At 37.0% G+C, this 26546-nt stretch overlaps 1 protein-coding gene across 4 annotated transcripts in view; it reads left to right on the top strand.

Annotated features, from left to right (window-relative positions):
* Window positions 1-26546, top strand: part of ythdc1 (YTH N6-methyladenosine RNA binding protein C1) — a 54051-nt gene that overhangs the window by 6174 nt on the left and 21331 nt on the right. For 2 of the 4 annotated variants that reach the window (XM_051929424.1, XM_051929423.1), the window contains exons 2-7: window positions 4400-4501; window positions 14133-14392; window positions 20515-20938; window positions 21427-21516; window positions 22123-22176; window positions 24427-24521. In XM_051929424.1, the coding sequence (XP_051785384.1) occupies window positions 4400-4501; window positions 14133-14392; window positions 20515-20938; window positions 21427-21516; window positions 22123-22176; window positions 24427-24521 (1025 nt within the window). The remainder of the gene's footprint in view (window positions 1-4399; window positions 4502-14132; window positions 14393-20514; window positions 20939-21426; window positions 21517-22122; window positions 22177-24426; window positions 24522-26546) is intronic. The other 2 variants (XM_051929426.1, XM_051929425.1) reach the window with 1 other exon arrangement.

Below are 26546 nucleotides of genomic sequence, written 5' to 3'. Positions count from 1 at the left end.
AGTCACTAATTGGTTCCACTCTATCAGACTATGTTTTGTACTTTGTGAAAACGGAAGATAAAAATTTTTTCTCAGCCTTCACTACAAAGTACAAAGAGTATGTAACACATGAAAAATTAATTATTCCTTTAAACAATTTTTGAAAAAGCACCCAATGAAAAGTAGAAATCTATGTCGAATCCTGCCTGTGAGTGCACAAGGAGTTGATAGGATTTTGCCCTCATGACAGTATGTGGGAGTCTGTTTTATGGTTAGGCGAGGATGTGGAGAAAAGATTATTATAGTAAAAGCAACTGTTCTTTGGGCAAAGTTGAAACCCAAAATTTAATCAGTAGTTAAGGTTGCACAACTTGTCTCTTTTAAAAAAAAAAAAAAAAAAACTTGCAGATTATTTTTAAATACTACTTTTTGAAATGTACAAAATTTGTACAGAACTCTTTATTTGAGATATCCCAAATGGAAGCTGAACGTTTCTGAGAAATCTTTGTAAAGGATAATTGTACCAAATTTCAAAGAAGTGACTCTACTGGGAGCCAAGTTGTTTCACTTGGGTAGTCAGACAGATAGATAGGCATAACAGTGACAATTGATGCTTTTGTATTTCATGCAGATGGGCCCCGTTTGGTATTTGTGTGGACCCTGCAATGGATGGTGCCTTGTCCATATTTGTTTTCTTGCTCTGTTGAATTGTTTTCAGTACTCTGAATTGCAGGGAAAATGACAAAAAAAGTATCTATCTATCTAAATAGTGTATATTTGAGTAATATTAATGACCTAGCTAACTTCTGAGTAAAATGTTCACAAATTTGCAAACCATGATCAATTCTGTATACCGGCAAGAAACGTAAAAAAGTTCATAGAAAAAATAAAGGTGCATTACTCAGATTGCATAATCCACATTTCATTTATCCAGTTCTAAGCTCAAATTGAGCAAACTGTATTCTTTTTTTTTTTTTTTACTAATATATGAAAAAAATGAGTGGAGTATTAATTTTGTTCAAAATTAGAATTTTTTTTAGAATAAATTAGCATTTTTGTTGTGGTTACAGGGCAAATTCCGTTAGAACAAATTGCATGGGAATGAAAAAATAATTTGTTATTAACATGCATTCATTATAATGGAATGGGAACATAGTATGGTCTTTCGGCACATACAGTTGACAAAGCTGACTGTGGAATGCCAAACTTGATGGCAATGTCTGTGTTCTACTTGGTAGTATCAGTGGCAGCAAGAAATTATTTTTTCTGGAAAGTAAATTGCTTTAGTTACATAAACATTTCTCCTCTATTTCTATAGGGTATGGTCAGTATTATTAGACTTCAAGGTCTAATAACCTTGGGGGGGTTAGGGGTCCCTCTTGGTGTCTGGAGCATGCACCCCTTTAGTCACCAATGTGGCACTCCTCGTTGTCCATAATGCAGACTTTCCTGAGTGAGCACCCCTTGATTTACATAAACAGCACCCCTCCATGTCCAAACTGTGCCCCCCCCTTAACTTTGTTGCCTAATAGATTGACAGGTGTAGAATTTCACGGGGATCTGAATTTTTCACTACACCAGCTCTTTGTGGCTGCTGTCTATTCTTTTGATCTTTATAAGATTATTGTGTGCAGTTGTTCATAGGGTAAAATCTTCATGAATTTATGAATCTCTTTGGAAAATTTTTGACTAGAATAAACATGAGGGAAGCTCATCAGTCAGCACTTTTGCTGAAAGGTGAGCCAACAATTAATCCTCTCTCTGATCTAAGTGAAGTCGATCCATACCTCAAGAAACCTGGAAATAAGTGACAGAGGCGAGCTGCTAACCTTCAGAGCTTTACAAGTACAGTACACCTGAATTTGTTTGACAGTCTTCTTGCACGGAGATACACCTACAGTGTCTGGTCTGCAGTAGTCCTTCTCAAGCTGCACAGCAGCTGCACAAGTGTGACACTTGTAGAGTAAACCAAATGGCATAAATGTAAGCTGTAATTAGGGTTTTTTTGTTGTTGTTTTTTTTTTTTAACATTAGTTTGGTAGGAAGTTGGCCAGTACCAAAAAAAAAAGATTTAATATGTGGATTCCTTTAAAATGGAGTTTCTTTTAACAGTAACAGAATTTGAGCTGTATTTTGTAGCTGACAGTAAACTTATTGCATCTTATTTCTATTAAGCTTGTTTCATTTTGATCTTGGAAAACATAAACAGTTCTTAAGGGTCTTGGAAGTCTTCAATACAGCTCTACTTTTTGTAGCTTGTTTGTATAATGGTCAAGCATAGGAGTGTCGCATAAAATTTTACATACGTGCTATATGTCACCTACTTGGGTACTAATTTGGTACTAAAGTTCCTAAAACATAGCAGTACCAGCTTTTTATCAGTATTGGTGCTGCACTCGTGGGTGACTGCAATTAGAGAAATTACTTTGGAAGACAAAATAGACGTGAGAAAAAGTAAGAAAGAACTAAATCTAAAAATATATCCCTGTGATACTGATACAGCACTGCATCAACACATGTCAAAAAGACTGCAGAGGTCATATCTGGAAAAGCTTTTGTGTTCACACATGCATATTTCAGCACCTGAGTGCAGGAATCATACTTGTTTTAAAAAGCAAAACACACACAAGGGGTTGAGTTATTGCCACTTTTATCCCATTATGGAATTACATCAGGAAAAATGTGTGTGTGGTTTAAGAGTGAAATTACTTATCAAATGAGGTATGAATCATTTAACTTGTATTGTCACACATTTACAACCAGAGATGAAAAGGTAATGAGATGAATTGCTTTAAAATAGTGTCCTACACAGCCATGTGTTAATACGAAAATAAAATGTATTTAGTGCTTATGTGCTTCAAACGACAAGGCACATCTCCCTATTAATACAACATTTACTGTTTTAGAAGAGACACATAATCAACAAAACACGCAGTTAGCTGGACAAATAAAACGGCATATATCACTAAATGCAAATATGCAATTACTAGATTTTTGTCATTTGTTTGGCTTTTAAAGTCATACTGTTGTTCATTAGTATAAACCTGAAGTGAAAGCATATGCTATATATTTGATTGGTACATTGATGAATGTATTTCTGTCTCACAGTTGCTCATTTGAGTACAGGTAATTATAAGTAGTCCACTTCATTCACTTTTGTTGTGTTTAGGACTGTCAAGCAAATATCACTATTTGAATATAATTCAAATCTTTGTGAAAACATTCTTATTCGAAAACACATTGACATTTGTAAAATGTTTTTTTTTTTTAATTGTCATTTATAAAACAATTATTTTTCTACTTCACTGCTCTACTTTTTGGTTAGCAGGTGTACTATCAACAAATTTTAAGCACTTCTCGAGCACCCTAAAAGTATCACTTTGCTTCTGATTCTGTTCAGTTTCACTTTTGAATGTGAGATGCTCGATCTTGCAATTTGAGTACACATTTGTATTATTTTGTAGCAGTACTCCAGTGTTTTTTTCCTTTTTGGCTCTGCATCAACAAGTTAATGTAACACAAGCAATGAAAGGTAACCGTTTATTTTCATATTTGCATATACGAGTATTGCTGTATCAGCCATGTCTGTGGGAACATTGTGAGCAAGTGGCATCAATAAATATGTTCATTTTCTTGCTCTGTCCACAGTGTGTCATCACACATTTTTTCCCCTCATCAAATTGATTCTGGCTGTGTATTTTGTATTTTAGTTTGTGTGCAATAATTGATGCCTTTCCAAGTGCATTTGTATCAATTTTTGTACCTAACTGAAATTATCAGGTGCAGCTTTTTTATGATTTATGTATTTTCCCGAATCACATGAAGTAAAAGCATTGTGAGTGATCATGTTTGATATTTTTTTGGTGTTTTTTTTTTTTCCTAATTGTCAGCAGAAGAGAGACAGCAATTCACATTTTGGCAACAGGATTCAATAATGTATATAATAGTGACAAGATTTATTGAGGTATAAAAGATATGCAAATATAGGAAAGTCCGAATCAGGAGACAGTGCGCAATTCACACTAATGTTAAATGGCATTTAACAGTATAAAGGGGATTTTTTTTTGTTTTTAAAACATAATAAAAAATTTTAAAAAATCAAGTTTTGCTTTGGCTTTTTATTTCGAAGCACTGACTTAAAATGTTTTTTAACTTAACATGTTTATGCAGTATATTTTGAGTGACAATGTCATGTGATGCTATGTCAATAATATGTCTGAGTAACTCATGGAAATGAATAAGATTTTCTTTAGTAATGTGCTTACTTTGTGTTTAACATTCAGAATAACGTGAATCAGGGAATTGGATACATTTTTGACTTCAGGTTTACTCAGATGCCCATCCAATGATGTTTCAGTGGAAAAAAAAAGTCAAATTCTTTTCCAAGTGACTGAAAGTGTACCAACATGTTATCTTTCAGATGGTGAACTTAATGTCCTTGATGATATCTTGACTGAAGCACCCGACCAAGATGATGAATTATACAATCCAGAAAGTGAACATGACATGAACGAGAAAAAAGGCAAGTTTGCATAAATGTGTTTTTGGTGACAAGGTGGCAGTGTGAACCACTTTAGACAAACGTAGAGTGTATGCGTTCTTAACTGACTGTGGTATACTTGTACTAATCGAGTGCCAATTTAATTTCTATTTGGATTCCTTATACAGTGGGGCAAAAAAGTATTTAGTCAGCCACCAATTGTGCAAGTTCTCCCACTTAAAAAGATGAGAGGACTGTAATTTTCATCATAGGTATACCTCAACTATGAGAGACAAAATGAGAAAAAAAATCCAGAAAATCACATTGTCTGATTTTAAAGAATTTATTTGCAAGTTATGGTGGAAAATAAATATTTGGTCACCTACAAACAAGCAAGATTTCTGGCTCTCACAGACCTGTAACTTCTTCTACAAGAGGCTCCTCTGTCCTCCACTCGTTACCTGTATTAATGGCACCTGTTTGATCTCGTTATCAATATAAAAGACACCTGTCCACAACATCAAACAGTCACACTCCAAACTCCACTATGGCCAAGACCAAAGAGCTGTCAAAGGACACCAGAAACAAAATTGTAGACCTGCACCAGGCTGGGAAGACTGAATCTGCAATAGGTAAGCAGCTTGGTGTGAAGAAATCAACTGTGGGAGCAATTATTAGAAAATGGAAGACATACAAGACCATTGATAATCTCCCTCGATCTGGGGCACCATGCAAGATCTCACCCCGTGGGGTCAAAATGATCACAAGAACAGTGAGCAAAAATCCCAGAACCACACGGGGGGGCCCTAGTGAATGACCTGCAGAGAGCTGGGACCAAAGTAACAAAGGCTACCATCAGTTACACACTACGCCGCCAGGGACTCAAATCCTGCAGTGCCAGACGTGTCCTCCTGCTTAAGCCAATACATGTGCAGACCCGTCTGAAGTTTGCTAGAGAGCATTTGGATGATCCAGAAGAGGATTGGGAGAATGTCATATGGTCAGATGAAACCAAAATAGAACTTTTTGGTAAAAACTCTACTCGTCGTGTTTGGAGGAGAAAGAATGCTGAGTTGCATCCAAAGAACACCATACCTACTGTAAAGCATGGGGGTGGAAACATCATGCTTTGGGGCTGTTTTTCTGCAAAGGGACCAGGACGACTGATCCGTGTAAAGGAAAGAATGAATGGTGCCATGTATCATCAGATTTTGAGTGAAAACCTCCTTTCATCAGCAAGGGCATTGAAGATGAAACATGGCTGGGTCACAAACACACCGCCCGGGTAACGAAGGAGTGGCTTTGTAAGAAGCATTTCAAGGTCCTGGAGTGGCCTAGCTAGTCTCCAGATCTCAACCCCATAGAAAATCTTTGGAGGGAGTTGAAAGTCCGTGTTGCCCAGCGACAGCCCCAAAACATCACTGCTCTAGAGGAGATCTGCATGGAGGAATGGGCCAAAATACCAGCAACAGTGTGTGAAAACCTTGTGAAGACTTACAGAAAATGTTTGACCTCTGTCATTGCCAACAAAGGGTATATAACAAAGTATTGAGATGAATTTTTGTTATTGACCAAATACTTTTTTTCCTCCATAATTTGCAAATAAATTCTTCAAAAATCGGACAAGGTGATTTTCTGGATTTTTTTTCTCATTTTGTGTCTCATAGTTGAGGTATACCTATGATGAAAATTACAGGCCTCTCTCATCTTTTTAAGTGGGAGAACCTGCACAATTGGTGGCTGACTAAATACTTTTTGCCCCACTGAATTTAAGACTATAGCATCTGTTAAAGTTAATTTTCTCTTATTTAATTAATATTGTTTTGTAGACTTCCTTGAAGGGAAAGTACACCCTTTTTGAGGTGTGAGTTCATTATGATAATTGTATAAAATGGGGATATTCTGAACCCATTTATGTTTAGTTCAATGATAATTGCCTTATTCTGCTAATTTTCAAAGTGTCTCAGATTAGCTGCAAAGTTCATTCATTAGCCACGCTATCGGCATTATATCAGAATTTGCCATCACACTTAAAAGTTTTTTTTTTTTTTTTTTAAATAATGCTCTCATCACGATGGATCTTGGACCTTTCAGTTTATCTGTCTGCAAATGATGCATTAATAATTCGTAGTTTTTGGGCAAGAAAAATTATTTAATTTTTAAATCTATTTTCTGAAAATTCAAGTTAAATTACTTTTTTTTTTGCCCAGACATATTAGTATATTTATTTCCATATTTGGCAAATTTCCACATTGTCAAGAGTGGTAAATATCCCTTTTTATTTTACTGGCATTTCTGGTTTACTTAAGTGATACAGCTGGATTATCAGTGTAGAGAAATTATATTGAAAATTATTGTGACATGCCTTGCTTTCAGAATATCTGCACAGTAAATTGTGGACGATTTGCTTCTTATTTTTTTTCATAGCAATATTTTTCTGTATGATAGAATAAATTTGGAGTATTCAGGTTATTGGTATGGGGGTTTTAACAGTTGTTGGTTCATTTGAAGCTTATTTTACCAGGGTAATGAACCGTAATAGGTACATGTCATTTATGCATTATTTGAAATCTTAGATTCTGATTTTTCTGAAGTTATTTTGCAAAGGCATTTTCTAGCATACTTAGAGTTTATCATGGTGATCAGTAATCAGATGCACTGTTTGTATTATGTGATCTATGTGTAGGGCTAAAACTAATAACTGTTTCGCTAATTGAGCTCATCAGTCAATTGTTGTGATTAATTGGGTTTTTTTAAACATCAAATGTTTGTGCAACCCTGTATACATTTTTTTCCCTAAATTATTTTTATTACTTGCACAATACTGTCCTACGTAACACTAGTACAGGTATACTGTAAAATTACATTTGCCAGAAAAGTGAATTAGCAGCACTTCTTGTAACTAGCTATAAGGTATACAGTGGGTATGGAAAGTATTCAGACCCCCTTCAATTTTTCACTCTTTGTTATATTGCAGCCATTTGCTAAAATCATTTAAATTAATTTTTTTCCTCATTAATGTACACACAGCACCCCATATTGACAGACAAAAAAAAGAATTTTTGAAATTGTTGCAGATTTATTAAAAAAGAAAAACTGAAATATCACATGGTCCTAAGTATTCAGACCCTTTGCTCAGTATTTAGTAGAAGCACCCTTTTGAGCTAATACAGCCATGAGTCTTCTTGGGAAAGATGCAACAAGTTTTTCACACCTGGATTTGGGGATCCTCTGCCATTCCTCCTTGCAGATCCTCTCCAGTTCTGTCAGGTTGGATGGTAAACATTGGTGGACAGCCATTTTTAGGTCTCTCCAGAGATGCTCAATTGGGTTTAAGTCAGGGCTCTGGCTGGGCCATTCAAGAACAGTCACAGAGTTGTTGTGAAGCCACTCCTTCGTTATTTTAGCTGTGTGCTTAGGGTCATTGTCTTGTTGGAAGGTAAACCTTCCTCCCAGTCTGAGGTCCTTATCACTCTGGAGAAGGTTTTTGTCCAGGATATCCCTGTACTTGGCCGCATTCATCTTTCCCTCGATTGCAACCAGTCATCCTGTCCTATAAAATATCACGCAGCCGATCCAATCAGATTTCGGTAAATGAGGTAAGACCTAAAACATAAAACACGAAAAATCCAATCGGGTACTGAGATGCGGAGACCAGCTTCCCCATTGTTGTGCAAGTGTTCACTCTGAGGATGTCAGATTTGCAATTAAGAAAGCTTGGCCCGGTAAAGTGTCAGTCATTGAAGGGGTTTTCCTAAATATACGAATTTTCATGATATTACAATACGTTGACTATTAAAAGTAGATTTATTTTCGCGCACATTACGTCAGTTGCAGGGGAGAATCTGCAGATTGCCCACTGTTGTGACAGAAAATTAAACGCATATTACGGACAGCAAAGCCAGTATTACTGTCAGATAATATTACAGGCATTATACAGAAAAAAATTACTGGAGGTAAAAGGTCCCTTGCCATTTAATATAGACTGTTCCTACTGATGTTTATGGACTACTGTTCTAGCGCCCGCTATTGTAACGGGCTTAATGTCTAGTTTTTGTAATAAAAGCCAGCAATCAACACTGAGATCCACCTCTGGTGTCCAAGATTTACTCACATGCATAATATAATAATCAGCTAAACCCTTCTTTAATATGATACAATCTAAACACCTGGCAAAGAAACACTTTTTATCATAAACAGCAAAACCTTTCCAAAGGATCTAAAAAAAACAAACAAACACACAAACAAATCTGCTCGATTCTCTTTTTCACTTTAACACTTCTGACTGGATATCAGTGCTGTTAATTTAAACATCCAATGCAAATGCTCTTGGTGTAAATTAAATTAAACCTCCCTTGTATGTTATTTTTGCCTCCTTTTTGTAACCACTGCATGGTAAACCATATCTTTGTATTTCATGTTTTCTGCATCAGTAAATTCAAGACTGACAATGTTTGGGTTAGAATGAGTAAAAACTTCTCAACATCACTTTTTTTTAAGGTGGCTATTGTTCTAACAATTTCCAAACAGTTTTACTGTTGGAAGGGCGGATTAAATAGGTTTATTGAAACTGTCATTCAATAATAAATAATAATAAAGAATATATTATATACAGTGGGTACGGAAAGTATTCAGACCCCCTTCAATTTTTCACGCTTTGTCATATTGCAGCCATTTGCTAAAATCATTTAAATTAATTTTTTCCCTCATTAATGTACACACAACACCCCATATTGACAGACAAAAAAAAAATTTTGAAATTGTTGCAGATTTATTAAAAAAGAAAAACTGAAATATCACATGGTCCTAAGTATTCAGACCCTTTGCTCAGTATTTAGTAGAAGCACCCTTTTGAGCTAATACAGCCATGAGTCTTCTTGGGAAAGATGCAACAAGTGTTTCACACCTGGATTTGGGGATCCTCTGCTATTCCTCCTTGCGGATCCTCTCCAGTTCTGTCAGGTTGGATGGTAAACGTTGGTGGACAGCCATTTTTAGGTCTCTCCAGAGATGCCCAATTGGGTTTAAGTCAGGGCTCTGGCTGGGCCATTCAAGAACAGTCACAGAGTTGTTGTGAAGCCACTCCTTCGTTGTTTTAGCTGTGTGCTTAGGGTCATTGTCTTGTTGGAAGGTAAACCTTCAGCCCAGTCTGAGGTCCTTAGCACTCTGGAGAAGGTTTTTGTCTAGGATATCCCTGTACTTGCCCGCATTCATCTTTCCCTCAATTGCAACCAGTCGTCCTGTCCCTGCAGCTGAAAAACACCCCCACAGCATGATGCTGCCACCGCCATGCTTCACTGTGGGGACTGTATTGGACAAGTGATGAGCAGTGCCTGGTTGTCTCCACACATACCGCTTAGAATTAAGGCCAAAAAGTTCTATCTTGGTCTCATCAGACCAGAGAATCTTATTTCTCACCATCTCAGAGTCCTTCAGGTGTCTTTTAGCAAACTGCATGCGGGCTGTCATGTATCTTGCACTGAGGAGAGGCTTCCGACAGGCCACTCTGCCATAAAGCCCTGACTGGTGGAGGGCTACAGTGATGGTTGACTTTCTACAACTTTCTCCCATCTCCTGACTGCATCTCTGGAGCTCAGCCAAAGTGATCTTTGGGTTCTTCTTTACCTCTCTCACCAAGGCTCTTCTCCCCCGGTAGCTCAGCTTGGCCGGACGTCCAGCTCTAGGAAGGGTTCTGGTCGTCCCAAACGTCTTCCATTTAAGGATTATGGAGGCCACTGTGCTCTTGGGAACCTTAAGTGCAGCAGAAATTTTTTTGTAATCTTGGCCAGATCTGTGCCTTGCCACAATTCTGTCTCTGAGCTTTTCAGGCAGTTCCTTTGACCTCATGATTCTCATTTGCTCTGACATGCATTGTGAGCTGTAAGGTCTTATATAGACAGGTGTGTGGCATTCCTAATCAAGTCCAATCAGTATAATCAAACACAGCTGGACTCAAATGAAGGTGATCTCAAGGATGATCAGAAGAAATGGAAAGCACCTGAGTTAAATATGAGTGTCGCAGCAAAGGGTCTGAATACTTAGGACCATGTGATATTTCAGTTTTTCTTTTTTAATAAATCTGCAACAATTTCAAAAATTCTTTTTTTTGTCTGTCAATATGGAGTGCTGTGTGTACATTAATGAGGAAAAAAATTAATTTAAATGATTTTAGCAAATGGCTGCAATATAACAAAGTGAAAAATTGAAGGGGGTCCGAATACTTTCCATACCCACTGTAGCTTAACACTTTCTAGGCAGTTCTGGGCATCAAGGTAGACTCTCTAAACATCTATAAATGTTGCCTAGAGTGAATTGTTTCATTTCATCTGGCAGATAACAGTAAAAACTATGAGCTGGCAATTCATAGCTCTTTTTACTTAGATCATGGCATTAATTATTGGTTCTTACTATTATCAAAGGAAATACTACACAAGTTATTTGGCATAGTGGTGTTGACTTGAATTCTACCCTATCAGGTAAGGGTGTTAAGATAACAGAGGAAAGTGTCATTAATCAAGTACTGCTGGATTATCCCTAGGTGTGACTGAGACATGCTGATAGTTTTATTTAGTGTTGTTCCCAAATTACAGTTGTGCTATGCAACAATTTTGTTTTTATGCTAGGGGGCTTTGCCCCCTGCTTGCTTCGCTCGCCAACCCCCGGGCCTACACTACGGCTAGCCTCTTTGCAGTTCTGCCAATTGTGAATGGGGATGCGGATGTATTTAAACAGATTTTTATTTTTATGGGAATTGTTACACATGCATAATAGAATTAACTTTTTTACATTACAGTGAGTAAACATATTAAAAAATAGTAAAACGTAATAATTTGAAAGCAAGTTATGTTTCATGATGGCTTTGAGATCAACACACAAATCTATTATAAAAAAAAAAAATCCTGGGAGAGACAGACTAGGGAGACGAGACGTGATCTTCACTAAAAGATTACGGAAGACACTTAAAATGCCCGCGAGACGAAAGAGATTGGCCACGGAGCGTCTCACAGGGACCTTAAACATGAGACTTTGTGCCAAGAGATTGACTTGGGACCATCTTGCTGGGAATTAGAACATGAGATTCTTGCAAGACACGCCCTACTTACAGCCAATATCAAATAAGACCACGGGCAGCAAAACACTCAGTCGTGTAAAGGCTTGAGCACACACAGATCCAGGGCTCTCAAAGCATATAAAGCGTTTAAGGACAATACATTATAGATGAAACGTCGACGACTAAGCAAAGAAGAAAGAGCAGCACGGAAAAAGACTCCAAAAGAAAAAGAATAAAGAATGCTAAAAAGAAAAAAAATAATCTAGGTGCAAATTCAGAAAATAAGGAAAGTAATAATCAGCCCGGAACAAGTGGAATTGAAAAAAAGCGTGTACAATTGGCCTCAGAATTAAAAGACAAAGTAGAACTTCACAAAGACGTTCAAAAATGTTGGCGCTGTACACATGCAGAGCAAGTCAGAGATTATGAAAGCAGTGGAATTCGAAAGGCTAAAAAAAAAAAAAGGCACGATATACGTGGAGAAAGTTAAAGAATATGAAAGCAGGAAAATTTAAAGTATAAAAAAAAAGAAAGTAAAGATCGCAGTAGCGCAAACAAACGGAAATTATTACTCGAAAAAAGGGAAAATAATCACCACGGACCAGGTGTCATTGGGGGGGAAAAAAAAAGTAGGACAAAGCGAGGTCAGAAATGAAAGACAAAAAGTACAAAACAAAGTAAAACATCATAAAGAGGTTAAAAAACAAGGGGGCCAAACACATGCAGAGCAGGTTATAGATAATGAAAACAGTGGAATTCAAAAGACTCAGAAAAAACGTAGGTGTGAAACACATGCAGAGCAAGATACATAATATGAAAGCAGAAAAAAACAAAAGTGTCAAAACAAAGAAAGTAAACATTGCATTAGCGCAAACAAAGAGAAATTATTACTCGGAGAAATAACGAAAAGGCGAATAGATATCGAATATATGGACATAGGTAATATGTCAGAAGTATGTAAATATTGTAAGGCTTTGAAGTCAGAGAATTTCAAAAATGGGGTTTACCTCACATGCATGTATTGGTTACTTTGCAAAAAATTATTAGCTGCTGGTGATGTAGATTGTTTTGTCTGTGCTGAAATTCCAAACAGAGAAAACCTATCCTGAATTATGGTACAAAGTCATTAAACACATGTCTCACGGATCTTATTTAAAAGATTCAGCATGTTGGGACTTGAAGATTCCAAATATTGTTTTTACCGAAGTTCTGAAATAAAAGTGAAACTAATGAAATAGCAACAATTCAAAGAAAAAAAAATCTTAAAAGTGTGTACCCGGAAAACCAAACGCCGGAGTTGGTGAGCGAAGTGAGCAGGGGGTGAAGCCCCCTAGTACTTTTTAATCTTACACTTCTACTGTAAGACTTCTGTAAAAACAATTTTTTGAATTAAATTTTCATCAATATCACATTGATTCTGTGTTTGGATTTTCATTGTGACAACTCAACGTACAACTGCCCGTGATTAAATTTTGTTTCTTTCTCTCTATTAAATAAAACAACTTTTTTGAATGTTTGGCTCTGAGATTTGTTAATTATCTTTGCAAAAGCTATTCTAATGGGAAACTTAACATATCAATATGAATGGCATATCAAGATCTCCTTTGTTGTCTAAAGTTATCCACGGAAGATTTACTACATTACCTTTCTTGGATACGTCCTCCTTTCTACAGTAATTCATGTGGTGGAAGACCGGATGGTGTTAATGGTTGTAGGTATTCTTTGGGATATTGTAAGTTGATGTTTTCATGTTCTTCACGATCACCACCAACTGTTAAAGCATAGTCTATTGATACACATTTAACCAATTTTCTGTGTAACCGATCTACATTTTTGGTGTTAATTCGTTTGACTTCATTGTTTCTCGGTTCTCGGTGCTAGGATTGCCAGTGTACTCATTTTTTCTGTTGATAACCCTTCGTGATGACATTCTTCAATAAGATTTGGACATACAAGTCTTCTTTAATTGGGAACTTAAAGTGAGGAAAACGTTAAAATGTAAGAGCTGAGAGAGCAGGAACTGTGTCTGTCAAAAGCATTCACATGAATGAGAGGTGAGAGTACCGTGTGCGTGGTTGAAAATGTGATTAACATTACTGTTGGTCAGTAAAAATATGTAAGGAAATCATCTCTCTTATTATATAAAAAAAAAGTCCTGAGATGACTTTTTAGCCTGGGGTGAGATGTGACTTTTTCAGGGAGATACTTTCAAGTCCCACAAGACTTTGTGCCAAGAGATTTAACCGGGGCCGGAAATAAAAGACAAAGAATAGACGACAAAGTAGAACGTCGTAAAGAGGTTCAAAAACGTCCGCGAGAATTAAAATTTGTTGTTTGGTAAAAGTGAAATCCACATACACAAGCGGCAGAGATGCGAAGTGGCTGGCACGTAGCGTAGGCCAGAGGGTTGGCAAGTGAAGCGAGCAGGGGGCAAAGACCCCTAGTAATTAATTAACAACAAATTATTGACAACTATTTTAATCATCTGTTATTGGTAATTACTTTCTGTAACCCTGCCTATGTCTGTACATTAGCACAGTTAAGGTAAAAGGATTTTTCTCCTGTCCTCCATAGATTGGTGTCCAGAAATATTAATTGCTTTTATTTTTTTTTCTAATACAGGACCAAAGAGAAAAAATGACCGAAGTGAAAATAACGAGAGCAAAAGGCCAAGATCGTCAAGTCATTCCACCAGAATGACTGTTCGTCGGTCTTCAGCAGGTAGTAGCAAAAAGCCTGTGAATTCAAAAAGTAGGCATACTTCAGATTACAAGAATGAGGATTACCACTATGAGAGAAACAAAGACAGCATTGAAAGGAAAAACCGTTCTGCAAGAGGAAGCAGCTCCAGGGATGTTCATAAGACTCATCATGAGAAGACTGTGAGTAAAATTGTTTGTTAGGAGATGCCTAATATTTTTGCCTACTGTAGAAGAGGAACCTGTTAAATTGTTCAACATGTACATTGAACACATTTAACTAAGTAAAGGCTGCTGGACAGTATAATTGCCGATGCATACAGTATGTGTGGTGAAAGTATATTAAGTATGAGGAAGTGAATTGATAATTTTATTGAGTGTTAGGAGACAAGACTCTTCATTATTGAATGAGAGAGGAAGATCTTCAATTCATTAGCACCTGTTTAAGTTATGCTGATTCATCTGGAAATATTAAATATTTTTATGTTTGCTTTGTACATTTTTAGCATATGACTGGATAATGAACATGGGGATTATCCAATACAAGTTATGTAATCATTTTTTCTGTCTTCCACGGTTTTTACATTGTTTACCATGGTACAACACAGGTCACCATTATGTTCACATTATTTAAATGCTTCTCTAATTCTACATGAAAACACACAATAAGAATTTTTTTCTTGGCCATCACTACAAACTACATGAGATACAATATCTCTCAAAAGTGAGTACACCCCTCACATTTTTGTAAATATTTTATATCTTTTCATGGGACAACATTGAAGATATGACACTTTGATACAATGTAAAGTAGTCGGTGTACAGCTTGTATAATAGTGTAAATTTGCTGTCCCCTCAAAATAACTCGACACACAGCCATTAATGACTAAACCGCTGGCAACAAAAGTGAGTACACCCCTAAGTGAAAAATGTCCAAATTGTGGCCACCATTATTTTCCAGCACTGCTTTAACTCTCTTGGGCATGGAGTTCACTAGAGCTTCACAGGTTGCCACTGGAATCCTCTTCCACTCCTCCATGACGACATCACAGAGCTGGTGGATGTTAGGGACCTTGCGCTCCTCCACTTCCGTTTGAGAATGCCCCACAGATGCTCAATAGTGTTTAGATCTGGAGACATGCTTGGACAATCTAGCATCTTTACCCTCAGTTTCTTTAGCAAGGCAGTGGTCGTCTTGAAGGTGTTTGGGGTCGTTATGTTGGAATACTGCCCTGCGGCCCAGCTTCCGAAGGGAGGGGATCATGCTCTGCTTCAGCATGTCACAGTACTTGTTCGCATTCATGGTTCCCTCAATGAACTATAGCTCCCCAGTGCTGGCAGCACACATGCAGCCCCAAACCATGACACTCCCACCACCATGCTTAACTGTAGGCAAGACACACTTGTCTTTGTACTCCTCACTTGGTTGCTGCCACACACGCTTGACACCATCTGACCCAAATAAGTTTATCTTGGTCTCATCAGATCACAGGACATGGTTCCAGTAATCCATGTCCTTAGTCTGCTTGTCTTCAGCAAACTGTTTGCAGACTTTCTTGTGCATCATCTTTAGAAGAGGCTTTCTTCTGGGACGACAGCCATTTAGACCAATTTGATGCAGTGTGTGGCGTATGGTCTGAGCACTGACAGGCTGACCCCCCCACTCCTTCAACCTCGGCAGCAATGCTGGCAGCACTCATACGTCTATTTTCAAAAGACAACCTCTGGATATGACGCTGAGCACGTGCACTCACCTTCTTTGGTCGACCATGGCAAGGTCTGTTCTGAGTGGAACTTGTCCTGTTAAACCACTGTATGGTCCTGGCCACCGTGCTGCAGCTCAGTTTCAGGGTGTTGTCAATCTTCTTATAACCTAGGCCATCTTTATGTAGAACGATTCTTTTTTTTCAGATCCTCAGAGTTCTTTGCCTTGAGGTGCCATGTTGAACTTCCAGTGACCAGTATGAGAGCGTGTGAGAGCGGTAACACCAAATTTAACACACCTGCTCCCCTTTCACACCTTGAGACCTTGTAACACTAATGAGTCACATGACACCGGGGAGGGAAAATGGCTAATTGGGCACAATTTGGACATTTTTCACTTAGGGGTGTACTCACTTTTGTTTCCATTAATGGCTGTTTGAGTTATTTTGAGGGGACAGCAAATTTATACTGTTATACAAGCTGTACACTGACTACTTCACATTGTATCAAAGTGTCATATCTTCAGAGTTCCATCCATCCATCCATTTTCCAACCTGCTGAATCCAAACACAGGGTCATGGAGGTCTGCTGGAGCCAATCCCAGCCAACACAGGGCACAAGGCAGGAACCAATCCTGGGCAGGGTGCCAATCCACCGCAGGACACACACAAACACACCCACACACCAAGCACACACTAGGGCCAATTTAGAATTGCCAATCCATCTAACCTGCATGTCTTTGGACTGTGGGAGGAAACTGGAATACCCAGAGGAAACCCACACAGACATGGGGAGAACATGCAAACTCCACGCAGGGAGGACCCGGGAAGCGAACCCAGGTCTCCCAACTGCGAGGCAGCAGCGCTACCCACTGCGCCACCGTGCTTCACTATCTTCAGAGTTGTCCCATGAAAAGATGTAATGAAATATTTACAAAAACGTGAGGGGTGTACTCACTTTTGTGAGATACTATATGTAACTAACAAGAAAGGTAATGTTTCCTTCTAGTTGATGCATAGGTTGTTCTAGCTGGGTTGAGCTGTCCACTTGCCATTTCTGACAACGTGACTAGCCATGCATTGTCTGCTTAGCTTTTTTTTGTTTAAAAAAGCGGTCAGATGCTTTATAGTGGCCATGAAGTGTAACCGCTCATTAAAATAAATGGAGCAACTGTAGTAGATGGCAGGAGTTAAATATAGCAACTGTGACAAGAAGAAAAGGGTACACATGCTTGCAAAATAGTCAAGTCTATTCCAAGTGAAATTTCTTGAGGTGAATTTGTAAAGATTTGGAAGCGTAATATAGTAGCAGGTGTCTAAAGACATAGATTATTAGAGCTTGTATTCCCCCAAAAGTTGCATAAAGCAAAATTAGTACAGTATGAGCTGCGTAAGATACTTTGTTTACCAGTGTAAAATGCCTGTGATTTAAAAAAAAAAAAAAAAAAAAGCAATGGTGAAACCGATGAAAAAATTGGTGGTAATTTAACTTTGCAATTACCACCTTATTTTGGATGGAAAGTAGCTTATTTCATAGCCCATCCAGCTTTTCTGAGTGTTTCACTGGCTGGTCTCATTAAAACAAACTTTCATATTTATTTCTTTCATATTTATTATTAAAACTACTATAGTAGTTACAGATTTACACACTTAATCTCCCAGTATCACTTACAATTTATTCACTAGCCGCTAATGGTGGCACATTTCATTAAATGCTCTTGATGTTCTATTCTTGACCCTGTCATTTTATATCTTTATTCCCACAAGTTTGAATAGGGTAAGTTCCTGCAAATCTTTTATTCTAGACCTGGACAATGAGAGGTCATTATTTTTGTAATATTTTGACCATTTCTGAAATTAAGTGCAGTATGGTACTTCCCCCCCCCCCCCCCCCCCCCAAATGATAGTTTGAAAAATGGTCTCTAAAACTTTTAATAGATTTTCCTTTACATGTAAAAAAAAAAAAAAATGTTCCCCTAAAATACTTCATGCCCTACAATAAAATAATTATTTGAGGCTTTCATGATTTTCAATAAGAATTTTGAAAGTTTTTTTTTAATTTTAATATTCTTATCCCACTCTTTTCACCATCTTATGTTTTCAGCTTTTATTGCTATGGCGATACTAGTTAAATAACCAGAGTTAGAGAAAACTGCCATAAGTTTAATCACTTGTCTACTCTCAATTATGATTGACTATATGGTCAATAGTACTTTTTTTTTCCCCTGGGTGAAATTTAGCTTTTTACAGAAACTCAAGAAATATAAGAAACAGTAATAATAACCCTTCCGACACGCACAAGATTTACCAAAAGGAAAAAAGATGGGGGTGGCAGGGAGGAGGGGTTCCAAATCTGACTGATCTTCAAGTCAGAAAAGTGAGGCATAATAAAGGCATATTACAATAGGCATTACAGTACACTAGTAGTTTCTTGACAATTTGTTGGCTGGAAGAATTCTATTGGTAGTATGTCAAGAGTTGTCTTTTGAGAGTACATCGTATAACTGAACCTGCCTACTTAACCTGTTTGGATGAGCCTGTCCTGAAGTGGTTACCGACCCAGCACACAACATCATAGAAAATTGCACAGGTTCTCACACAATTCTAGAATTTGTAAAGGATGTCAGTATTCACATGAAAGGAACACAGTCCCCTAAGATAAGAGTCTGCTCTGCCTTTTCTCGCTGTAAAAAGTTTGTTACTAGACCAGTGTAGCAAGTCACTGATTTGGACCCCCAGCTACTGCAAAGTACCACCTCTTTATCTTCAGCCTTGAATAGTGACTTGATGTAGAGTATCAAGACCAGCTTTTTGATGGTCGTCTTAATTTGTGATGTGAGGGCCACTTGTGTGCAATCATTAGGTAAAGAGGCAAAGATATCTCTCTATTATAATAAAAAAAAAAAATCCTGGAGGGAAACAGTAGGGCGTCGAGTCGTGATCTTAACATTACGATCACAGAAGACAGTTAAAAGACCTGCGAGGACCTTAAACATGAGACATTGTGCCAAGACATTGACCCAGGACCATCTCGCAATGACGTAGAACATGAGATTCTTGCAAGACACGCCCTACTTGCAATCAATATCAAATAAGACAACGGGGGCAGCAAAACATTCAGTCTTGTGAAGGATTTGAGCATGCACAGATCCAAGGTCTCAGCGCATATAAAGTGTATAAGGACAGTAAGTTATAAATAAAATGTTGACTAAGCGAAGAAGAAAGCAGTGCGGAGAAGAGAGACTCAGTAGCGTTGGAGAGAAAAAGAGCAAAAAAGAAAAAATAATCGAGGTGCAAATTCAGAAAATAAGGAAAGTAATTATCAGCCTGTAACAAGTGGAATTGAAACAAAGCATGTCTAATTGGGCTCAGAATTAAGACAGTAAAAGACAAAATCGAACTTCATAAACACGTTCACGCTATACACATACAGAGCAGATTATGAAAGCAGTGGAATTCGAAAGGCTCAAAAAAAAACGTATGTGCAATACAAATGTGGAGAAAGTTAAAGAATATGAAAGTAGAAAAATTAGAAAGTATATAAAAAAAAGAAAGTAAAGATTGCAGTAACCCAAACAAATGGAAATTATTCGAAAAAGGGAAAATAATCACCACGGACTTGGTGTCATTGAAAAAAAGCAGGACAAAGCGAGGTCAGAAATAAAAGACAGAGTAAAAAACAAATTAAAACGCCATAAATTGGTTACAAAACAAAGGGGCCAGACACATGCAGAGCAGGTTAGAGATAATGAAAACTGGAATTCAGAAGACTCAAAAAAAAAAAAAAAAAAAAAAAAATGTAGGTGCGAAACGCATGCAGAGCAAGATACAGAATATGAAAGCAGAAAAAAAGGACTGTCAAAAAAAGAAAACATCGCATTAGTGCAAAAAAGAGAAATTATTACTCGGAGAAATAACTAAAAGGCGAATAAAGATCGCATATATGGACACAGGTGATATGTCAGAAGTATGTAAATATTGTAAAGCTTTGAAGTTTAAGTCGGAGAATTTCAAAAACGTGTTTTACCTCACGTGCATTTATTGGTTGCTTTGCAAAAAAAATTAATTGAATTATGGTACAAAGTCGTTAAACACATGTCTCACTGACCTCATTTAAAAGACTCAGCATATTGGAACTTAAAAGATTCCAGATATTGTTTTTACATAAGTTCTGAAATAAAAGTGAAACTAATGAAATAGCAACAATTCAAAGAAAAAAAAAATCTTAAAAGTGTGTATCTGGAAAACCAAACATGGAGGTTGGCAAGCGAAGCCCCCTAGTTTAATGGAGAAAAAGTCTGCTAGGTTTGCTTCAGTTTTTATGCTAAAAAATAAAACTTCTCTAGCTTTTACAGAGCTTGTGTTAAAATATTTCCATAGCTATTGTCCATTTTTATTTTTTGCACAATGTGTTTCTATTAGTGTACCATGCGAGACAATAAACGAGTTAATAATTGTGAAGGATATTCGGAGTATGTCATTTTCAAATGTTACTACCATAGCACACGAACCATTGACATTTTTCTCTGTTCTGTTGATTTTTACCCTTAAACAATTTATCTTACAATTTCCTTGCTTCTCTTTTATACTTTTCAAATTTAGAAGCAGCGACGCACCAGTGATGGAAGCGGAAAAGCAAGCCATTCTTCTAAAGAAGAAGGAAACTCTGAGTATGGCTCTGATCAAGAGACAAGGAGCTCTGCATCTTCTGAACATAACTCTGATGAAGAAATGGAAGAGGAGGAGGAGGAGGAAGAGGAGGAGGAGGAGGGAGCTGAAGATGAAAAATTGGAAGAGGAGGAGGAAGAGGAGGAGGTGGAGGAGGAGGAAGGAGAGGAGGAGGAGGATGAGGAAGAAGAAGAGGAGGAAGAGGAGGAGGAATATGAACAAGAAGATGCAGATCAACGGGAAGGCAATGAACAGAATGATTATGACACTCGAAGTGAGGCCAGTGACTCTGAGTCTGAGTCTGTGTCTTTTTCAGAAGGTGAATCAGTTCAGTCTGGATCAGGATCTGAGGTTTCAGGTATTTTTGGTTTTCTTTTAATAGTTTTAATTAACCATTTTCACACAGTGTTTTGCTGTCTTGTGCTTTGTCACATTCAGGCATCACTATTCATCTTTGCTGATTGTTTGGTTAGTCACACCATTTTGAATGTGGATTACACTTAAGTGATCTCATCACAAAAAAATACTGTGATTTTTTTTTTTTTTCCTTAAAATATAACTTATGCCCCTAAGTGGTAGATCTCATACAGTCTGTTTATTTGCAGCTGTGTTACCAAATTATTTTAATGACTGCTGTCTGCTTATGGGAGCAGGCATTAATCATATGTTGTTAGTTTTTCACTATGGCTTGGTTGCTACCTGGATATGTCAGTTGTATGCATAGAAAAGGAATGGAAACCTTCAAGTAATGTAGTTTTTCTAAGTATTTCAGAACAGTCCTTTCCATTTAACAGAAGTGGACAGTCCAACACAAGGGAAATAAATGTTTTCCAATTTACTGTTCAGATAAGGAGAAAAAAGAGAAGAAGCGGGCTAGAGGGATTTCTCCAATCGTTTTTGATAGAAGTGGAAGCTCAGCTTCAGAATCATATGCAGGTATTAAAGATCCCACACCCAACAGTTTTTACTGTCTATCCCTTTTCTCATGATTCTGAAGGAAAGTCCAGACTCCCTTTTATGGCTGCAAATGCCTCTTGCTTTCTGGTATTTAATGACCAGTTGAAGTGGCATATTTGCATGTGTGATCTCTCCATCTAAAATAGACTTCATGGGTTATTGTAGGATGCAGTATAGGTTTTGTATTAATATATTTTATATCTGAAAATGTTCATTTGAAAATTGAATTCAACAAATCCCTTAACTTGTTCTACAGAACATTTTTTCATCAGCTGGTTTTCCAGGGCTGTATTATATATTACCATGTATTACTAGTCTGATTGTGTTCTTGTGACACCTGTTGACTACCTCATAAAGTCTAAATTTCATACAACATAAGTTTTTGTCAAAAATTTTAAGTGCACATTCGAAATGTTTCCATTTAAGCTGTGTGTTCTGTTTTTAAAATGGAGTATAAAATAGAAAACAATTAGATTTGTTAATTTAAAAACAACAGTTAATTGCTTCCAGTAAAACTGTTATTTTTACTTAGAAACTGCTGGTAATTGTTAGGCTCTGATGTCTAGTGTTTTTGTTTCTCTGTAGGTTCTGAAAAGAAGCATGAAAAACTTTCATCTTCTGTTAGAGCTGTTCGTAAAGGTTGGTAGCAGTTACTATTAAAAACTATAAACTCTAAAAAGAATTGTCATTTGTGACTCTGCTTTAGTTTATTTTTTTATTTTTTTTCTAAATCACAATTTTGGTCATTGATTAGAATTAGGAAAATTTACATGTATAGTGTTTTCTGATTGTTTACCAGTGGATATGAATAGTAGGAATGTAGTATGGCTGATTTATTGATAATGAAGGATTGTCATTTTTTGGGCTGGAGACGATACAGTGGTTCAAAAGAAGAAAATTTTAATGTGAGACAGAGTATGGGAGAGGCAAAAAAGTATATGCTGACCAACATTCTCCTGGTCCAGGTTCCTTTTTTTATGCAAGTAGGAAGCCTGCTGCAAATGAATGTTGGAAGCATACATCTGCTCTGATGTTCAATGCATTGGTTTCCTCTTCATTTGCCTGGATGTAAAAAGTCATCACTACTTTAAAAGTTATTGGCTATATGTTTTTGCTACTAAACAATTAAAAAACCTTAACTGAAGATATTGCTTGCATAGTAGAAATATGATTGTACAGTAATCCTTCGCTATATCGCGCTTCGCCTTTCGCGGCTTCACTCCATCACGGATTTTATATGTAAGCATATTTAAATACATATCGCGGATTTTTTGCTGGTTCGCGGATTTCTGCGGACAATGGGTCTTTTAATTTCTGGTACATGCTTCCTCAGTTGGTTTGCCCAGTTGATTTCATACAAGGGACGCTATTGGCAGATGGCTGAGAAGCTACCCAACTTACTTTCTCTCTCTCTCTCTCTCTCTCTCTTGCGCTGACGTAGGGGGGTGTGAGCAGGGGGGCTGTACGCACACCTAGACAATACGGACGCTCGTCTAAAAATGCTGAAAGATTATCTTCACGTTGCTATCTTTTATGCAGCTGCAGCTGCTTCCTGAAACGACATGCTGAATGGTGCTTCGCATACTTAAAAGCACGAAGGGCACGTATTGATTTTTTTATCTGTCTCTCTCTATCTCTCTCTCTGCTCCTGACCGAGGGGGTGGGGGGTGTGAGCTGCCGCCTTCAACAGCTTTGTGCCGCGCAGTGCTTCGCATACTTAAAAGCCAAACAGACCTATTGATTTGTTTGCTCCTTTGAAGAGGAAGATATGTTTGCATTCTTTTAATTGTGAGACAGAACTGTCATCTCTGTCTTGTCATGGAGCACAGTTTAAACTTTTGAAAAAGAGACAAATGTTTGTTTGCAGTGTTTGAATAACGTTCCTGTCTCTCTACAACCTCCTGTGTTTCTGCGCAAATCTGTGACCCAAGCATGACAATATAAAAATAACCATATAAACATATGGTTTCTACTTCGCGGATTTTCTTATTTCGCGGGTGGCTCTGGAACGCAACCCCCGCGATGGAGGAGGGATTACTGTAATGATACTGTACGCATTGTGTTAAGTGTTCATCTTTTCCTAGTTGCAAAGATTCTAGCAGACGCTGTGGGATGATGGGGTTCTGTTATTGTGAATTTTGCCTAATAATCTGAACACTTTGGCTATGGTCTGGCAGAATGTCTCATTTTGTATGATAGATCTGAATTTAAAATTATGGAAATTTCAATCTCTTGCTCAAATTCAGGGTTATTCACTTTCTTTTACTCCTTGCTGCTTCCTATGTTTTATAACTTCTAAACTAGACAGATTTGTAGTTTGTTAGTAGTTCTTATATTTGATTCCTTATATAGAGGTTCTAACTGTGCTACCCGTCTTAAGATGGGTTGAAATCTAAGTAAGTAATCAACATAATAGCAAGTAGGTGGGTACACAGATGCACAGGCACTCACCTTCTCTTTTCTGTGGAACTCTGAACACTTGTGCTACTATCTTTGAGACAAATACAACTATCAGTTTTACATCTGTGTTTTAATGACATTGTCTCTGCATTCACTCTGTCTGTGTCAATGATACTTGCCAATAAATAAAATAGTATTGAAAGGTACAGTAAAAGCATCTGTTATCCGGTACTAAATAATTACAGCATGCATCCTCTCCATGACTATGTTTGGAAAATAACAATTGGAATATAAACTTGGACATGTGTGCATTAACAACTTATTGTTATAGTTGGAGTTGATGGGCATTACTTATTTGGGGTAGCTTCCTTAGTCATTTTATTCTAGCTGAACTTTTTTCACTAAATTTTGTTTTCAGTTGCTTTTGTTAATTTATTGATTTACACAGGATACAAAACTCACTTTGCATATCACTTGTTTGCTTTTCAGATCAAACTAGTAAGCTAAAGTATATTCTTCGTGATGCAAGATTTTTCCTCATTAAGAGCAACAACCATGAAAATGTGTCCTTGGCAAAAGCAAAGGTATTTAGTAATGTCAAGTGATTGGTTATGCTAAATAGTACTTTTAAATGTAAAGACAATACAGTGATGTTTTTGAACAGTGTACTGAGTTGTACATTTGACGGGTTGGGGACAATGAGGATTAAAGTTACTTTTTCATTTAGTTTTGTGAAGGAGGCTTCTTTTAGTTGTTCTAACATCTAGCTCCTTTGGAAGTCCAACTCTGATTCAGTTATCTACTCATTTTTTCCACTTGCTGTATTAGATCTGGTTGTAATTTAATTTTATTTCTACATTTTATTAAAGCAGGTTTGCTTACTGTAGGAATTCCATGTGTAATGCACAGATTCCATAAATGTTACTAGGCTTGTTATGATGCCAAAATTTCAAACTTCGATATGAGACAAAGAAAATTATTGAAATTCAACACCATTTTCGATACCCAGTGTGATATACAGTATATAATGTACCTCATTAAAAAATGTATTTAAATAAATTTGCACTCTATATGCCTAAACATTTTTACATTGATAAAAACAAATAAAAAATATTAGTTACTTGCAAATGCTTCAAATAGTGCAGTATTTTGCAAAAGATTAAAGTTATGTACTCGAGTTTAAATCCTGTAATGAAAATAAGTACTGTTATGGAGATAGCACAATAAAATGTTACAAATGCCATTAAATGTTAATTGAGCAAGTATTGTCAACTTTTGTAAACAGTTTACATAAAAATAAAACGTGTTTAAATAAACATTCTCGTTTAAACAATAATGTGGTCTTTAGTAAACAATTGTTCAAACGTAACACACAGCACTTCGCAAAAAACCAAACTGTGCACATAGCATTTTTCTGTAAATAAACTGATGTCTTTGTAACTTTTTTTTTTTTTTTTTATTACAATAAAGTCAACATGCTTTTCCGTGAGGCCATGGTGTGCTTTTGTTGGGCTGCAAATGAGCCCTGATGTGCTAAATAAATACAATGTGAAGCACAGCTGGAAGTATATGAGCACTGTGTCTCGGATTAGCGCGAATATATCGCTCCTGCAAGTGATCTGTGGTTCTTAGCATGATGAGAGAAGTCACAAAATCAACCGGAATGTTCAAGCAAATTATAGACAAAAAACCTTATCTAAATCCATTAAGTGGTTCTCTCATGAAAAGCAGACAGACAGATGTTGGATTATATATAGATATAGATAGAGATGTGCAGAAAAATTTTAAAATCTCACGTCATAAAAGAACGTAATGTGCTACGGCAGCACACTTCAGGGCGAGGGTTTAAAAATCAAGTGGGTGTTGGAGCCCTAGTCTTAAAGAGCATTGCCCTGAATGAACAGTGCAGAGTAAGACTATTCTGCAGATAAAATATAATTGCTGTCCACTTTCTTGAGACAGTAAACTGGCTACAAAAAACATTTTAACGTGTAGAAAAAAATAAACACCTCCACCCTCCTTCAAACAAAACAGTTCACAGGTTAATACTTATTAATGTGTCTGCAATTTAGAAATAAGATCCCACTCAATTCTTTGTATTGACTCACATTTTGGTCCTTTAAGTGTTTAACTAAATTGGTTGTGTTAATGTCTTTAGCTGATTTTGTGTGGCAGCAAATCTTGCATACAGAATTAAGTTTCTTGTGATTTTTTTTCTGTCCCCATTTGGTACAAAGCCGAAATAGGTCTAGATACCAGTCCAGCTACCATCTTAGACAGTTGAAGGTGTTGATGACGACTTTGATGCCGCTGTAATTTCTGTCTTGTTAACACTTGAGTGGGTGGTGCAAATGGGGCTGTGACTCGAGCCATGGTGAACTGAAAGTGAATTTGTAATGTGGGCTGTAGAATCTATGCTGTGTCAATTGAAGATGCTACGAGTATTGAAGTATATTTAATTATCTTAAAATCAATACTGATATTTTGATACTTGTGATAGCCCTAGAGCATACAGAGCTAATTGTATAATTCTTGATGATCTGTTCAGTTAAAAACAAGTTAAACTGTATTTGTTAGCATCCTTTCTTTGAAAACTAGTAATTAAATTG

Source organism: Erpetoichthys calabaricus, chromosome 7, assembly GCF_900747795.2.
Source record: "Erpetoichthys calabaricus chromosome 7, fErpCal1.3, whole genome shotgun sequence".
NCBI lineage: Eukaryota > Metazoa > Chordata > Cladistia > Polypteriformes > Polypteridae > Erpetoichthys > Erpetoichthys calabaricus.
Note: the sequence above shows the minus strand (reverse complement) of the source record. Positions and strands in the feature narration are given on the sequence as shown.